The sequence below is a fragment of the Periplaneta americana genome, chromosome 8 (assembly GCF_040183065.1).
Source record: "Periplaneta americana isolate PAMFEO1 chromosome 8, P.americana_PAMFEO1_priV1, whole genome shotgun sequence".
NCBI lineage: Eukaryota > Metazoa > Arthropoda > Insecta > Blattodea > Blattidae > Periplaneta > Periplaneta americana.
The window spans coordinates 131,319,454-131,335,488 of NC_091124.1; the positions used below are offsets into that span (position 1 = coordinate 131,319,454).

The window sequence follows — 16,035 nt, forward strand, 5'->3', positions numbered from 1 at the left end:
GGCATGACACATTTTTAGCGATTAAAAGTATCAAAGGAGATTGCGGAAAACATTCTAGCAGTATTTCCATGGCAGCTCTTGTAAGTCACGCAGGTGAACTTCATAAGAGTTACAAGTTGTAAATTCCAACAACACTTCACTGAATTGTACATTGCTAGCTAAAACTGTATGCATACAAAATCCAGTTAGTACAACAGCTACTGCCAAATGACAAGTTGCAGTCAACATACCTCAATATTTTGGAAACAGTTCTTCTTCCTCAATTTCAACACCTACAAGTGGACATCTATTTTCAACAATATGACACTCCTCCCCATTGATACAGAAAAGTTTGCCAGATCTTGACCATACTTTTTCTGGTCGTTGATTGGTGGAGAAAGACTAATCGAATGGGCACTAAAATCTGATCTTATCCCCTTACGTTTTCGTCTTTGGTGTTAAGTTTTTTTAATATGTTATTTTACGATGGTTTATCAACATCTTAGGTTATTTAGCATTTGAATGAGATGAACGTGATAATGCCAATGAAATGAGTCCGGGGTCCAGCACCGAAAATTACCCAACATTTGCTCATATTGAGTTGAGAGAAAACACCGGAAAAAACCTCAACCAGGTAACTTGCCCCGACTGGGAATCGAATCCGGGCCACCTGGTTTTGCGGCCAGACACGCTAACTGTTACTCCACATGTGTGGACTTGGTGTTAAGTGGTAGACAAGGTTCACACAACCACAAAGACCTTGAGAATCTTTAGCAATGCATCATTGCAGCTATCACCAGCTTCATTGCAGACATGTTTCAACATACTTGGCAGATTGTCTACCACCTTGATGCAATTGCTGGAGCTCAAGTTAAGATGTGATGGTTTATTTAAAATGTGTAAATGATAAACTATAAGTAGAGATGTGGTAATATATTTAAATGATGTAAATGATACGGTACCTTTAAGTGATACAAAAATGATACTCAGTGAGTTTTTCTGAGGCAAAACCTGTTGTTTCATTACATCTTTAAATCATTAACTTTCCACAGACAAAAGAAATGACATATATCTTGTTTACAATTTGGAAAACATGAGACTATATCCTCTAATAAAGGATGTAATCTATGTGAACATTAGTTAAATTAACTCGTTCAGTTTTTTAATTTAGGAATACAATATATGATGATTACTTTCACGTGTTAATTTGAACTAAGTTTATAAATACCTAGTTGACTAGTTTCGGCTTGGGAGCCATCTTCAGAACTGCGAGATTCTTGCGTCTTCTGGTGTGCGTTTGTGTTGTGTAGTGTGGAGTCAAATAGTGTGTGTGTTCTGAAATTCAGTTGTGTTGAGGATTTGTTGTGGGTGTGTGTTTTTGAGTATCTACATTTCGTTCTAGTGTGTTTAGTTTCAGGTTTTTCGGTTGGATATGTAGAATTTCCATGTCTGTATCTATGTTGCTGTAGGTGTTGTTGGCGTTTGTGATTTGTTCTACATATGCGGAAATGTTGTGTGGTTTGGTTATGGCTGTGATGTATTCTTTGTAATGTGTTTGAAATGATCTGCCTGTCTATCTAATATAGACGTTGTTGCAACTATTGCAACACCTGTTAGTTTATATTTGTTTGTTTTTGTTTACTTGATACAATGGTCTGAACTTTTCAAGAAAACAGTACCGTAATTGCATTGCCAATTTTATTTAATAAATCGTCATTGGCTAGGTTGTATACTTGTGTCAGTGATGGGCATAAAAGTTCCAAGTACAATTTCCATTGGATGAAAAAGTAAAGTCGTTGGCCCCATATAATAGATTTATTGCATGGAAAAAAAAAAACTGTTTTTTTTTTTTCATGATAAAGATGAACAGATATAAAATTCTATGCACAGGTTCATCATTAATGTATTCTCAAGTCATGGTAACAGACGTCACTACAATAACAATTGTGTAGTCAGCTCTGAGTGGTTCATAGCTTTCTGTATGTGACAATACCAGGTGATGTACTAATAAAAAGTGCACAAATTATTTTTTTAATTTTAGTTGGTTATTTAACGACGCTGTATCAACTACTAGTTATTTAGCGTTGATGAGATTGGTGATAGCGAGATGATATTTGACGAATGAGGCCGAGGATTCGCTATAGATTACCTTGGATTCACATTACGGTTGGGGAAAACCTCAGAAAAAACCCAACCAGGTAATTAGCCCAAGCGGGGATCGAACCCGTGCCCAGACGCAACTTCAGACCGGCAGGCAAGTGCCTTAACCAACTGAGCCATGCTGGTGGCTGCACAAATTAAACAGGTATCAATTGAGCCAAGTCTAGTTGAGAAGAGTAGTTGACATTATCAAGTCTTCAGCATTGGAATCGAAATCTACATGTTGTTGTATTACTAAATCAAGATGTGGTGTGGCTAATATTTCTGGTACTGTTATGTATAGTTGAATCAGCCAGAGAAGCCCTGACGGACATGCCTCCTCGTTCAGAAGAAGAGTTGGACGCTGTGACACTTCATAATCAGGCCTTAATGAATATGGAAACAAAACCAGCAGAAGGCTTTGAAAAGTTGCAGTTCTTGCTTCAGCAGAATCCATTTCCACCTGAAACATTCGGCAACTTGTTACTGCTGTACTGCAAGTATGAATACTATGACTTGGCTGCTGATGTTCTGGCAGAGAATGCACATCTCACATACAAGTATCTCACTCCAGTAAGTATTTTCACAGTAACAAAATCATTTATTTAGTTGACTGAAGCAGCTGACAGACTACCATTAGCTAAATGGCTTCCATATTCAGCGGTACATGCTGACCAGTCCTTTTCATCAACAAAGATAATGTAGACATTAAATTTTATGGAATTACTTTCGCTTTTCCTGTCATTATACCACCATAATTCACTATTACCCTTATCACCATTGCAATATTATTGCATCATAACTTATTTTTAGGAGACAAATTCCATATAATATATGCAGATAACATTCTGCACATGTAATCATTAATCATAATGATCCGTGAAAGGGACGCAAACACCTATATGTACAGCCGTGAAAAAAAAAAGACAACTCTTGGAGCATGAATTTTTTAAGACCACTTTTGGTTAATTTCTTATTTACAAGCACTTGAATGTGGAATGTCATGGAAGAAAGTCAATGTGATACAGCCGTAATCTCGTATAATGCCAACTGTTTCGTCCATTAAGCAGCTCTTAATATCCATTGGTAAATTACATGTTTTTCACACAAAAAACTGAAGTTCGAGTCTGTTTTTCTTTTCTAGAGGAGGAGGGTCCACAGGCAAGCACTGCAGCCTTAGGCTTATTGTGCAACTTCCTTATGTTTGAATGATTAAGTCCATTTAGGATCGCTTTACAAGCGCATTTTTCCTTGCATGGAGTCATCATATCGATTCAACCACAGCATCCAGTTCTGACTGGAGACCTGATTCTTCACCTGCCTGTGAAGTTATTCTGCAACTTCCGCAAGAGTGATGGCACCTGTTCGCAATTCATGTGCCTGAATTTGATGCATCCTCAACCAGAAGAACATGCTGCAGTTGATTCCACGGCTCACCAAGGCGCCATCTATCCAAGAGAGCTACACTCCCCCGGTCACCAGCAGTCCACTTATTAAAGACCTGTGGCTTCACTGATATGTGCAGCTCCCACAAACAGATGCTGCCCATAGGCAGATCCTGAAACCACGTCCGCCACGTCCTTCTGGTTGACCTGTAATCTATTAAGATGATTAATGGAATGTTACTAATGAAGGCGAAATGAGTCCGAAGTCCAGTGCCAAAAGTTACCCAGCAATTCTGCTTCGAGTGGTTGAGGAAAAATCTTAGGAAAAACGCCAGCCAGGTAACTTGTCCCGACCAGAATTTGAACCAGAGCCCACTCGTTTTATGGTCAAGAAGATTAACTGTTACTCCACAGCAGTGGACTTGAGTCTGTCTTTCTGATTTTGGTATTTTTAAACCACCGTTTTTGTATATTTTTAATGTGAATTTATTTGCTTTAATTTCTATCTCTCCTTTGCTTATTAATTGCATATTTCGCTTTTATTTGTATGGAAAAGTGTTCGGTAATAATTGTTTGATAACTGTTATGCAGAAACAGCATTTTGTCATTAAAAAATTCAGTACTTTAGCCAACCTAAAATCTGCACTCTCTGTCCATTTTTGTTCTCTAAATCCAAACTGCTCTGAAGCTAATAGTTGAACTAAAAATAGTGTTATAATCTATTATACCATGTGACACAGAAGTCAGTTGACAAATGGAAAACATTACTTTAATTGGAAATACCATAATTGTATACAGGATATTAAGGGATTTGCTACTGGACCTAAATGACAGTTATGAGCAGTTTAGGATGAAGATAAATCCAAATAAGACGAAGACCATGGTTTATTTTTATTTTAGTTGGTTATTTAACGATGCTGTATCAACTACTAGGTTATTTAGCGTCGATGGGATTGGTGATAGCAAGGTGATATATTTGGCCAGATGAGGCCGAGAATTCGCCATAGATTACCTTGCATTCACATTACGGTTGGGAAAACCTCGGAAAAACCCAACCAGGTAATCAGTCCAAGCGGGGATCGAACCCACGCCCAAATGCAACTTCAGACCAGCAGGCAAGCGCCTTAACCAACTCAGCCACACCGGTGGCTAAGACCATGGTCATATGAAGAAAAATAAAGAAGATAAACTTGCGAATTCTAAATGAGGTAGCCTAGTAGCAAGTGGACAGCTTCAAATACTTAGGGTGTACTATAAGGAGTAACATGAACTGCTGCCAAAAAGTCAATGGGGAAAGAAGCTTTTAATAGAAAAAGAAGCATCTTCTGCGGACTTTTGAAAAAAGAACTAAGAGACTAGTAAAGTGCTTTGTATGGAGTGTAGTATTGTATGGGGCAGAAACATGGACATTACGACAAAATAAGAGAGACTAGAAGCATTTGAAATGTGGAAAATGGAGTGTGTGAAATGGACAAACAGAATAAGAAACACAGCTGTGTTGGAAAGAGTGGGTGAAGAAAGAATGATGATGAAACTGATCAGGAAGAGGAAAAGGAATTGTCTTGGTCATTGATTGAGAAGAAACTGCCTTCTGAAGGATGCACTGGAAGGAATGGTGAATGGGAGAAGAGTTCGGGGCAGAAGAGGATATTAGATGATTGACGATGTTAAGATATATGGATCATATGAGGAGACAAAGAGGAAGGCAGAAAATAGGAATGATTGGAGAAAGCTGAGTTTGCAGTGAAAGACCTGCCCTTGGGTAGAACACGAATGATTGACAGTATGACAGTATGTTCGCAACTACAAATGTTCAAAATGTGTTATATTTACTTGAAGGCAGTGCCTCACTCAATCCTGACATTCTTCTGTCATGCTTAAAAGTGTTACAGGTGGGATGTGCTGGATAACATAGGTGATCCTTTGTTTCAAAGTTCTGTCTGAAAAACTGCTGTTTCACAAATCCCCATAGAAAGAACAGTTCATGTTCCTTGAGTTCAAAAACCATTTTCAGAAATAATGTAGCAAACAGAAGAACGAGAGACATGCCAGCAGAGTCCTTTTTGATTTCAGGATGTAAGGCTCTGAGATATTCATATTTACACAAACATGGTATTCATGTCAGCAACACAGTGAAAGATTTAGTGTACAGTAGGTTCAGCTTACAGAAATGAAGTACAATAGTGTCATTTCCTACAACATCGGAGTACAGTTTACTTATCCCTATGAAATGGCAGAAAATAAGTGATCTTAAAAACTCAATGGGATTTTTCTCAGTTTAATGTAAGACCATATTTTTGGCAATTAATATTAGAGGAGAAAAATCCACTCTGGCACCGGGGATCGAACCCAGGTCCTTGGTTCTACATACCAAGTGCTCTCACCATTGAACTATGCCAAAGTTCAATCCACAGCACCGGATCGAACTTCCCCCCTCCAGTGTTTTTCTTCTAATATTAATTGTTATCATAACAGATATATTCTGTAGGACCAAAAAATAATAATCTTTACGTAGATCAAATTTTTGGCACCAGGAATATAATGAAGCTAGGTCCTCATTAAACATTTTCAATGTGTCATTTAGCATTTCCAGGCAGAAATGTAAATAAATGTGGAGGTCGTCAGCATAAAGATGATGTCTGCTATGTTTTTAGTGAGGAATGTATATCAATATAAATGGAAAAAAAGCAGAAATCCTAATATGGATTCTTGAGGAATGCCACACTTCACGATACTCTAGGAATAAATACTAGAAAACAAAACACATTTCTGGTAGTCGCGAAGGTACAAATCAAACCAAGAGACGCAGCTTTCTGAGAAGTTTAAAGCAGATAGCTTTGCTAATAGAATATCAATGTCCACAAAGTCAAAGGCTTTACCATAATGAAGAAGAGCAAGTATAGTTAATTGGTTATTGTTCATGGCATCACTAATATCCTTAGTCACGTTAAAGGAGCAGTCCGCGATAAAATTCCATATTTCGATTATATTATAGGATGTTTACCAAAGTAATCCTTGGATTAACGGCATTTGTCGCATCGCTCTACGCCTTTTAGTTTGCGAAATATTAAAGGTCTTACTGCAAGCTCTGATGTCATAACCACTGATCGCTTCATAAGACTGTGTTGTAGTTCCGTTTGACATACAACGTGGAATGAGTAAATATATATTCATACGTTACAGTCAGTTATTATCAACACACTTAGGACCTATCACATGCATATACTGTAATAATAATAATAATAATAATAATAATAATAATAATAATAATAATAATGACTTACCCATTTTGAATTTCGTACTCATAGTGATTAGAACAACTTGGGTCTGGTAAGGGTTCAAACTGAAAAGGTTTAATATGTCAATCCATTATAACCTAACTCAACGCCTTCACTGAGTGAGTGAATGTATATGAGACGTGAAATATTCATTATGAATGGACTGAAAATACGTGTTTATTTCACGTCAATAATAAATTAGTACATGGTTTATATTATTCTATTGTGTCATAGTTGTTGAGTCACACGGTTTAGGCACGAAGTTATGTTTGGGGGAACTAAAACATGTGGATCATCGAATTGCGGCAGTTGATAACCAGAACTACTTCCAAGACATTTTTCTGTATAGTATCTTCTCTCCACGCATTTTTCTTCCAGCTGTATGTTTTGTCTTCCACCCATCGTTTAGTGGCTTTAGAGTACTGGATACTGGAGCCAGTTACATCTCTTTTCACGTTGTAATTATGGTCCATTATTGCAATCATAGTTCTTGTTACCATTCCACCATACGGAAAGTGTTTTCTCTTAGGAGTGTAAAGCAGTCTCTCGTTATGGTATGATTCAAATTTGCTGGTGTGACAAAATTGATTAGTCTGATTTAGGTCTTTTAAAAGGGCAGGGTTACATACAACTTTTTTCAGAGCATTATAATCGCTGGATCCAGGTTCGATCCATTCCCTCTCACTATTGTATGGGTGAATGTGTGCACATTTTTTATTATGTCTCTGTTTCTCCCCATTCGTGTATATTACAAACATGATTTAATACAGAAATGAATCTGTCTTCCAAGTCGTCAGAATCACCTTCACAAGTAGCACAAGACCACATAGGTGATTTATTATGCTCTCTTTCCACATTTGTGCGACGGCTTTAAGCTTTTTGCCATGTGCCAAATGTCAAATTGATAGCCCATCCATTCATATTTGCTCCTTATCAATTTCCTAATTCCTCTATGGCGGTCTGATAGAAAGAGGGTAATGTTCATTTTTTCTTTTAGGCGATCTAGAACTTTTTCGCATACTGTTTCGGTTACAATTAGATCTTTTTGCAGAACTACGAAGTCTATAATCTTATCTGAATTGAGGTCCATTACACTGTAAGTCACATATTTTGCACTGTAACTAGGTGAGTCAAATTGGCCATCACCGCGATTTGCACATTTTTATCTTTTAGGGAATTGATAAGTTGTTCATGAATCTGAAAATAAGTACATCTGACTGTTAGTTCTACGAATTTTGAAATTATTTTATAAAATGTTGTCTTGCTGGTGAAACATAGTTGTAAAGTTTTTGAAAATTTTTCAAACTATTTGTATCTTATATCGCACAAGTATAACGCAGAACTCACTGCTATGCTTCACCTCTGTTCGGACTTCCACTCCCAATTACGGGCATTCTGGCACACTGCATTAACTTTCAGCAATGGTCCTATTGTTTCTACCAAATATTTGTAAAAGAGGAATGACAAATATTACAGAAGAAAAACAAAATTTGTAACGCTGACCAGAAAAAAAAAAAACACTTTTTGACTTCCTATTTACTTTCTGTTTCATGTGCAGCGTCCTCGGAACCTGATGAATTAGAATTTGAAGTTTCTTCTTTTATTTGAAAATATGTCTCTAGTCAGTTTCTGCTCCCCCACATCTGATTCACCACACACATTTCTTAGCGTCTCACACCCTATCTCACACTGCACAGCTTTGTTTATATTAGGTTCCTGTGAATTTTCAGCCTCATCGAGAACTACACACACGTCAATATTTTCAGCTATAGGTGCATCACTGCAACTTGCTATTGCTTCTTCGACGACCTTCTTTCATTTATAAGCAGAGGAGCGCATAGATCAGAACTGTCTTGGGGAGATTCTCCTTTCAAAAATAGGAAAGGGACAGAATTTTTCTTAATTTTCATAGGAATTCTATTATCTTTCATTAAATGTCTTTTTAGTAAAGACGATTCTTCAAAATCAGTTTCACGGAAATGACTGGAACTCACAACAGTAGTTTTCGATAGTGTCAAACCTTTTCTGTTGATTTTCTTCACCCATGTTTTAAATCTTTGCAGTAACTTTTCTCTGTTCGGAAATACATGAAATGATACCCCTTCTTCATGTTCTGTTTTTGTTGTTCCCTCTGAACACGAAAAATCACAACACCACGGCATTTTAAACTGTTTTATGATACAGTTTCTTCTGTTTAGTCTACTGTAGTTCAAAATCGTTCATATAAAAGAAAATACGTGTACATAAAACCACAACATTGGTATGTGCTGGTTTTATGATTAAATGAAAAGCAAAACATGACTTCACACGATCATAACCAAGTCCGAAATTCTGTTCACGTTTACTACGGCGAGAGAAGATTATTTATTTTAATATAAAGCACTGCTCTGCACTCGCCGATGTTCTCGGTCTATTACGCAATCACACTAGTTCAGTGGCTGTGACGTCATAAGTTTTTGTGCGGAGTCAGTAACTCAAGAACCATGCCTCGCATTGACATGGGGCAAATTACATTCCACTTAGATTGAAAAACATGTTTGATTAAAGCCAACTTAATTTTATCGCAGACTGCTCCTTTAAGTAGTGCAGTAGTCATACTGTGTCCTGCTCTGAAACCAGATTGATAAGGATCTAATACATCAGAAGCGCTGAGATGACTTATCAATAACTGTTTATGACCTATTCGTTCTAGAGCTTTAGACATGGCGAGGAGAATGTTAATTGGTCTGTAATCGTTAGCAGTGACAGGTGTGGAGTTTTTGGGGAGAGCTTGTATGATGGCTTGTTTCCAGAGTTTTGAGTATGACGACGTTATTATAGAGGCATTAAAGATAAGGATCAGTGTGGGTAGGATGACGTCAATTATTTTATGCAATAATGTAATGCTTATATTGTCTACACCTTGTGCTTTAGATTTAATATGGTGTTTGGCTTTTTTAACCACTAATGGAGTAACATATGAAAAACGAAATTTTTCTGTCTCATTGCTACTAGTAGCTTTGAGTTGTTGTATAGTTTCTGCTTTAGAATCAGGTTGAATTCGAGATGTGGAGTGGAAAGTGAAAAGTTGATTTAACTTATCCGGTGATATATTATCTCCAATGATTTCTGCATGGCTTTTATTATTTCCCATTCCAATAGATCTCAAATTTATCCACAAATCCGAGTTTTCAGTGTTTGTCTGTATGAGACTGTGTGCATTATGGAGGCCTACTGCTTGAGTTATTCTATTTCTTGAAGTCTTTTAAGTCTGCAGGTTATTGTCACTTCTATTTCTTTCAAATTTCTGGTATGCAGAGTCTCTTTCCATCATAAGATTACGAATATTTTATGTCATCCATGGGACTGGAGATCTAATCACTCGTTTTTTTTTCAGGGGTGCATGTTTGTCGTACAGTCGTGTTATGAGGTCGTTAAGTGTTTCGTTCTTTTCGTTAATTGAGCATTGAGTCCAAATAGTATGCCACTGTAATTCCAAAGTGCCAGTTATCAGTTTTGTCTCTTCAATACTTATTAAATATCTATAGCTCACTATTTTAGGTTTTGTTTTAGGACATTGTAAAGAATATGCAACACAGATTAAATCATGGTGTGAAAGTCCAGGGACAGAAGCCTGACCATGAACTTTCATCTTATCAGGATGTGTGATTGCAATTATGTCAATTGTAGCTGGATGATGTGTGGGATCGAGTGGAAGAAGTGTCATGTTTAAGGTCTGAAACATTGTTTTCAGTTATTTGGTTTCCTGGAATTAGCAGCTAATTAATTGGCAGCTTGTTGCATAATTTCTTCTTTAATAGGGAGATTGTTTGTGTACAATTGAATCAGGAATTTGCAAAATGGACCAAGTCTGAAAAAGTAAATTTGAAGAAAACAATACAAAACCTTTTTGTATTGATCTGGATGTATAACAGTCCATACATGTTGATACACAATTTAAATATGTACATTCTATAGAACTTGGTTCCTTTTAATGCTGAAATCCAAGAAGAGTGTATGGAGAGCCAGAAACGGTATAAACTCAATTTGCAAAAAATATGGACTTTGTCCCTTTTGCAAATCCCTGATTCAACTGAAGTGCTTGTATGGGAGTACTTTTGATTCCTCCTATACTATAATGATTCGGAGTGACTAATTTTGTGCTGTTTCCAATTTTATGAAATGGTTGTTGGTGGCCGTCACTATAGCTTCATTACCATATGTGATCACAGATTTGATGTAGGTGTTGTTCATGATATCTTGACAGCTGCGCCATTTTGCTTTTGCTGAGCTTTTTAATAGTGACATCCTTTTATTTGCATGCTGCACATGATCTTCTATGTGGCTGGACCAGGCTAATTTGTTACCCATTCTGATGCCAAGATAGTGGGTATTTTCATTTTTCATAATTGGGTTAGTCTTTATTTCGAAATCAAAATTTTTTTGAGTATGTGTTATAGTAAAAAACTGGTAACAGGTTTTTTATGTATTGATTTCCATGTTGTTTTCACTAGCCCAGTTTTCTAATGACTTCAATGCCTTGTTTATTCTTTCATTTAAAATTTGTTTTGTTGTCAAAATAACTAAATCAACTGTAAATATACAGGAGTGTCTTTTATTATCGTAGCAAGCTTTCCTTTTAGGTCATTTATGTATACCAGTATAATGAATAAGATTGGGATTCATTTGGCACCCTGTGAAAGTTGTTTGCATTTGTGGAAAGCCTTAATCCACACATGTCCTCTGAGTGGTTCCAAATGAACAACATGACTAGTCGAGGTGCTTCCAATCATAAGAAAGGTTCACCTGCTCTATGCAAAATGTTCATAGCTTGTTTGCATTAAGAAAATGCAGCAATTTAAAAAAAAAAAAGCAGAATGACTGGACGTAAAACATTCTCTCTCCTGAAAAATTTGGTTACTAGGGATTCTTTTCGACTTCCATGATTCATATTATAGGTTCACGTAATATTTTCATTTTCAATACAGAGTGTTGCTTTATATTTTTCTTTCTTTAATATATTGTCAAAATATATAAAAATTAATAGCATTAGAGTATGACGATTATATTGCAAACCCAGCCAGGCAATTGATGGTGGCTTAATAAATATAAGTTGGATATAAATTTTCACTGGCGAAGGCAGTATTTAAAGAATGGGTGGGCAAAAAAGTAATACATTACTTATGTTATCAATAGAATGATATCATTTGTAAGAGACTTAAAAGTCGCTAAGTTATATTTAAACAATTTACATTACAAAAGTCTCATTAATGTTGTCGCTGAAAAAATTGTTAAAAGTAGTTAGATCCAGCTGCGTTAAATTGGTAACACTGACTTCAAGAGCAGAAAAGTCTGAATATTTCTTGTTGGTCGCTGGGTTGGCCGTGAGATGTGCCTCATAGCGTCGTGGAGAGGGGTTTGCTAGAAATTCCTTCTGCCATTGAAGAACCTCAGCCACTTTCCCTTTCTCACAGTCACCCTTGTAAAGCCACAACTCTTGAGAGGCAAGGAAACATTTGCCTCATCCGTAGATCCTTGGTCACCTTGTCCGAGCACATCAATTGTTGACATATGCCACATTTAGCAGTTGTTGATTGAAGAACTTAGTACAAACAGCTAATTTTCTCAATCACAGTTTATTATAGCAGGAATATTTATTGCAGTATTATTTATAATTTTTAATTGTGAGAATTTTTTGGAAGGTAGGCATTGCCTCAATTGCCTTTAAAGAGATTTGCCGTTGTAAATTTTGTAAAATTTGCTACTAGCACTTTGCAAACACGCAAGATAAGAGAATTTGATATCTTACCTCCAACTTGAATCTCATAGATATAATTTCTTTCTTCTGTCGAGAGTATGACCGCCTTTCTTTTTTCCATGCATGATTGCTGTACTTTCAGCAGAAATAAATAAAGTAAATAACACTGGTCAACAATGATTTTGTTAAATAAATAATTTCGGGTGTTTCTTATGTATTGCCATCTGCTGATTCCAAAAATGAAATCAGAAATTTTCCATCACCCACCATTTTTTTTTTAATTTTGAAAATAAATATGTTCCTGTTTATTAGCATTTGTGGTGTATAACATGCTGATTAGAAGGCGTATTTTATATTTATATTTCATTACATTGTGTCAACAATTGACTTGTAACGTTTGGTATTGTTGCCTGTGAATTCACGAATAACAATAATGACATTTCCCTCACAAAACTGTGATTTTAACGAAAATTTCCCAGATGAAAAGAAGCTTTCTTTAAAGAAAGAAGCTAATCCTGTGCTCTCTTCCGTTGTCAATTGAATTGTGATAGAAGTATATAATACCGTACCTAATAGCGCATTGTAAGAAGTAGTGTATAAGTGTATAATGTATAAGAAACATGTCTTGAAAGTGTCTTATAGATAGAAACAACTTCTGTTAATTGTGTGGTGAGCTAACTTTAAAATGGCAGATGTCAAATTTTACTCCTCTAGTTAGAAGAGCTTATGACTGTTATTTTAACAACAAAATAGACCAGAACAAGACATGGGCCCCGGAAATTTGTTGTGCTAAATGTGTAACACTATTAACTGTCTGGTTAAAAGGATCCTGTCATATGCCTTTTGTAGTCCCTATTATATGGTGCGAACCTAAGGATCATTTGACAGACTGCTACTTCTGCTTACCAAATATATCTGGAATAAATTCGAAGTCCAGACACTGTTAAATATCAATATTTAGTTTCTGCAATTCGGCAGGTGCTTCATAGGCCAGAACTTCCAATACCAACTCCACCAGATGACATAACATTGACTGAAGTAATTCAAAGTATTCCTGATGTTCAAAATGAATTAAAAATCATCCAGATTTTGTGGAAGATGATACAATAAATGAACCTCACTTTCTAACACAGGAGGATTTAAATGATTTGGTTCAGGATCTTGGTTTAAGTAAAAGCAAGGCAGAATTACTCGCCTCAAGATTGAAAGGCTGGAAGCTGCTGCAGGTAACACCAAAGTAAGTTTCTTCCGCCAACGCCAAAAGGAATTTGAACATTTGTTTTCTAAAGAGGAGGACCTAGTTTTCTGCAATGATGTTGAGAATTTGTTCGAGTCACTGGGTGTTGAGCATAAACCTGAGGATTGGCGTTTGTTCATAGACTCCTCGAAAACAAGTTTGAAAGGAGTGTTACTATATAATGGAAACAAATATCCATCCATTCCTTTAGCCCATGCAGTTGGTATGAAGGGAAATTATGAGAATATAAAGCTCTTTTGCTAACACTATCAAGTGTGACTATTTTTATTGGCAGATATGTGGGGATTTGAAAGTAATAGCTATCTTACTGGGGTTACAGCTGGCTATACTAAATTTTGCTGCTTCTTGTGCAAGTTGGATAGCAGAGTTAAAAGTTATATTTTTATGAAAAGAATTGGTCAAAGAGAGAATCACTTTAATCCAGGACAAGATAATGTTCTTCACCAACCACTTGTAAGTTCTGAAAAATCTTATTGCCTCCACTGCATATCAAATTAGGCTTGATTAAGAATTTTGTGATGGTAGTCCATTTATCTTTCTGAAAAATAAATTCCCAAGAATCAGTGAAGCTAAACTAAAAGAAGGAATATTTGTTGACCTCAACTAAGGGAACTGATGAAAGATACGCAGTTTGAAAACCAGTTAAATATGCAAGAAGCAGCTCCATGGGTACATTTCAAAAATGTTGTCACAAACTTTTTAGGAAACTTCAGTTCTGGGAACTACAGAGAACTTGTCAGTGAGATGATTGAGAACTACAAGATCATGGGATGTAATATGTTTTAAAAAACACACTTTCTACTTCCCATCTCGATCTCTTTCCTGAAAACCTAGGGCTGTGAGCGACGAACACGGGGAGCGTTTCCACTAGGACATCGTGGAAGTGGAAAGGCACTACCAGGGTAAATGTTGTCCAAATATGTTAGCAGACTATTGTTGGATACTGAAAAGAGATGTTCCTCAAGGAAAATACAGCCGAAAATATGCTTCACATATATTTTAGGTCAATAAATGTAATTTCAGCTAAGATATCGTAATACTATAATGTATAGACACGAAAAATGTTTTTCATATGATTACTCTATAACCCTGGGTGATGGAAAAGTTCTGTAAAAAGATTTGAAATCAGCATAAAAAAGTTACTCAGAATCACCCATTGTTTCCCAATTAACAGGCAAAAGTTTAAATTTTGTTGACCAGTGTAATTAAGGACAATTTGAAATATACGTGAACAACGAGAAAATGCTTCATAATAGTGATTAATTACAAGTTTTGAAGTAAATTTTTGTTACACTACAGCCGTAGTGCAGGCCCAAGTGGTGGTGGTGCTGGTGGTGGTGGCAGTGGCAGTGGCAGTGGCGGGGCCATGATGGCTGCAGGAGCATTGAGTGTTGAGTGTAGATTAAGTGACATTACAGCAGAGCACTTGTGAATTAAAGTGATATGGAAGTTGATTGATCTTTTTGCACTTCAATTTCAGTACCTATATAACTTCTTGGATGCTCTGATAACACAGCAAACTTCACCTGAAGAAGCTTACCGTAAGTTTGATGAGATTGCCTCCAAGCATACAGAAACACTTCGGAAGCTAACAAAGCAAGTACAGGAAGCAAGACAAAACCACGATGATGAGTCAGTGAAAAGAGCTGTTGGTGAATATGAAGACGCTTTAGAAAGGTAGGAGAGCAGTGAATGTCAGTGTCCATGTTCATATTCATTTAATAAAATGTAACATTATAAAATATTAATAAGGATTTATACATGCGTTTTTAGGGTTTCGTGATGGCTGTAATCATGATGAAGCTTTTGGGTATTACATCGTTTCCTGGAACTAGACACTTCGAAATTTTCGGAACTACATACAGGTTCCATCATCAAAGCAGATAGGTATGACCAGACAGGTCTCTTACTCTGTTGGGCTTGTTATGTCTGGCTACTCCAGATGACTGAGAGCCCAACAGAGTGGGTGACCCCTCTGGTCTTAGCTGTCTGTTTTGATTATGGAACCTGTATGTAGTTCCAAAATGTTTAAAATGTCAAGTTCCAAGACATTCTGGAATATCCAAAAGCCTAGTCCTGAAGGATTTATCTGTTTACAAAATTAAAATACCGGTAGTGAAAATCTAGAACCGTCACATAACAAGGAAAATGTTTGTATTATAAATAACATAAAGACTATTTGGTATTGTCTTTACAATGAGACAAAAAAGAAAAATTCAAGTAAGTTCGTTTTTTTTTTTTATTTCAGAAAATTAATGT

At 36.4% G+C, this 16,035-nt stretch overlaps 1 protein-coding gene across 4 annotated transcripts in view; it reads left to right on the top strand.

Moving 5' to 3' along the window:
* Ttc30 (tetratricopeptide repeat domain 30) overlaps window positions 1–16,035 on the top strand; it is a 123,359-nt gene that overhangs the window by 70,174 nt on the left and 37,150 nt on the right. For all 4 annotated transcript variants that reach the window (XM_069833635.1, XM_069833636.1, XM_069833637.1 and 1 more), the window contains 2 exons: window positions 2,423–2,691; window positions 15,257–15,453. In XM_069833635.1, coding sequence (XP_069689736.1) covers window positions 2,423–2,691; window positions 15,257–15,453 — 466 coding nt within the window. The remainder of the gene's footprint in view (window positions 1–2,422; window positions 2,692–15,256; window positions 15,454–16,035) is intronic.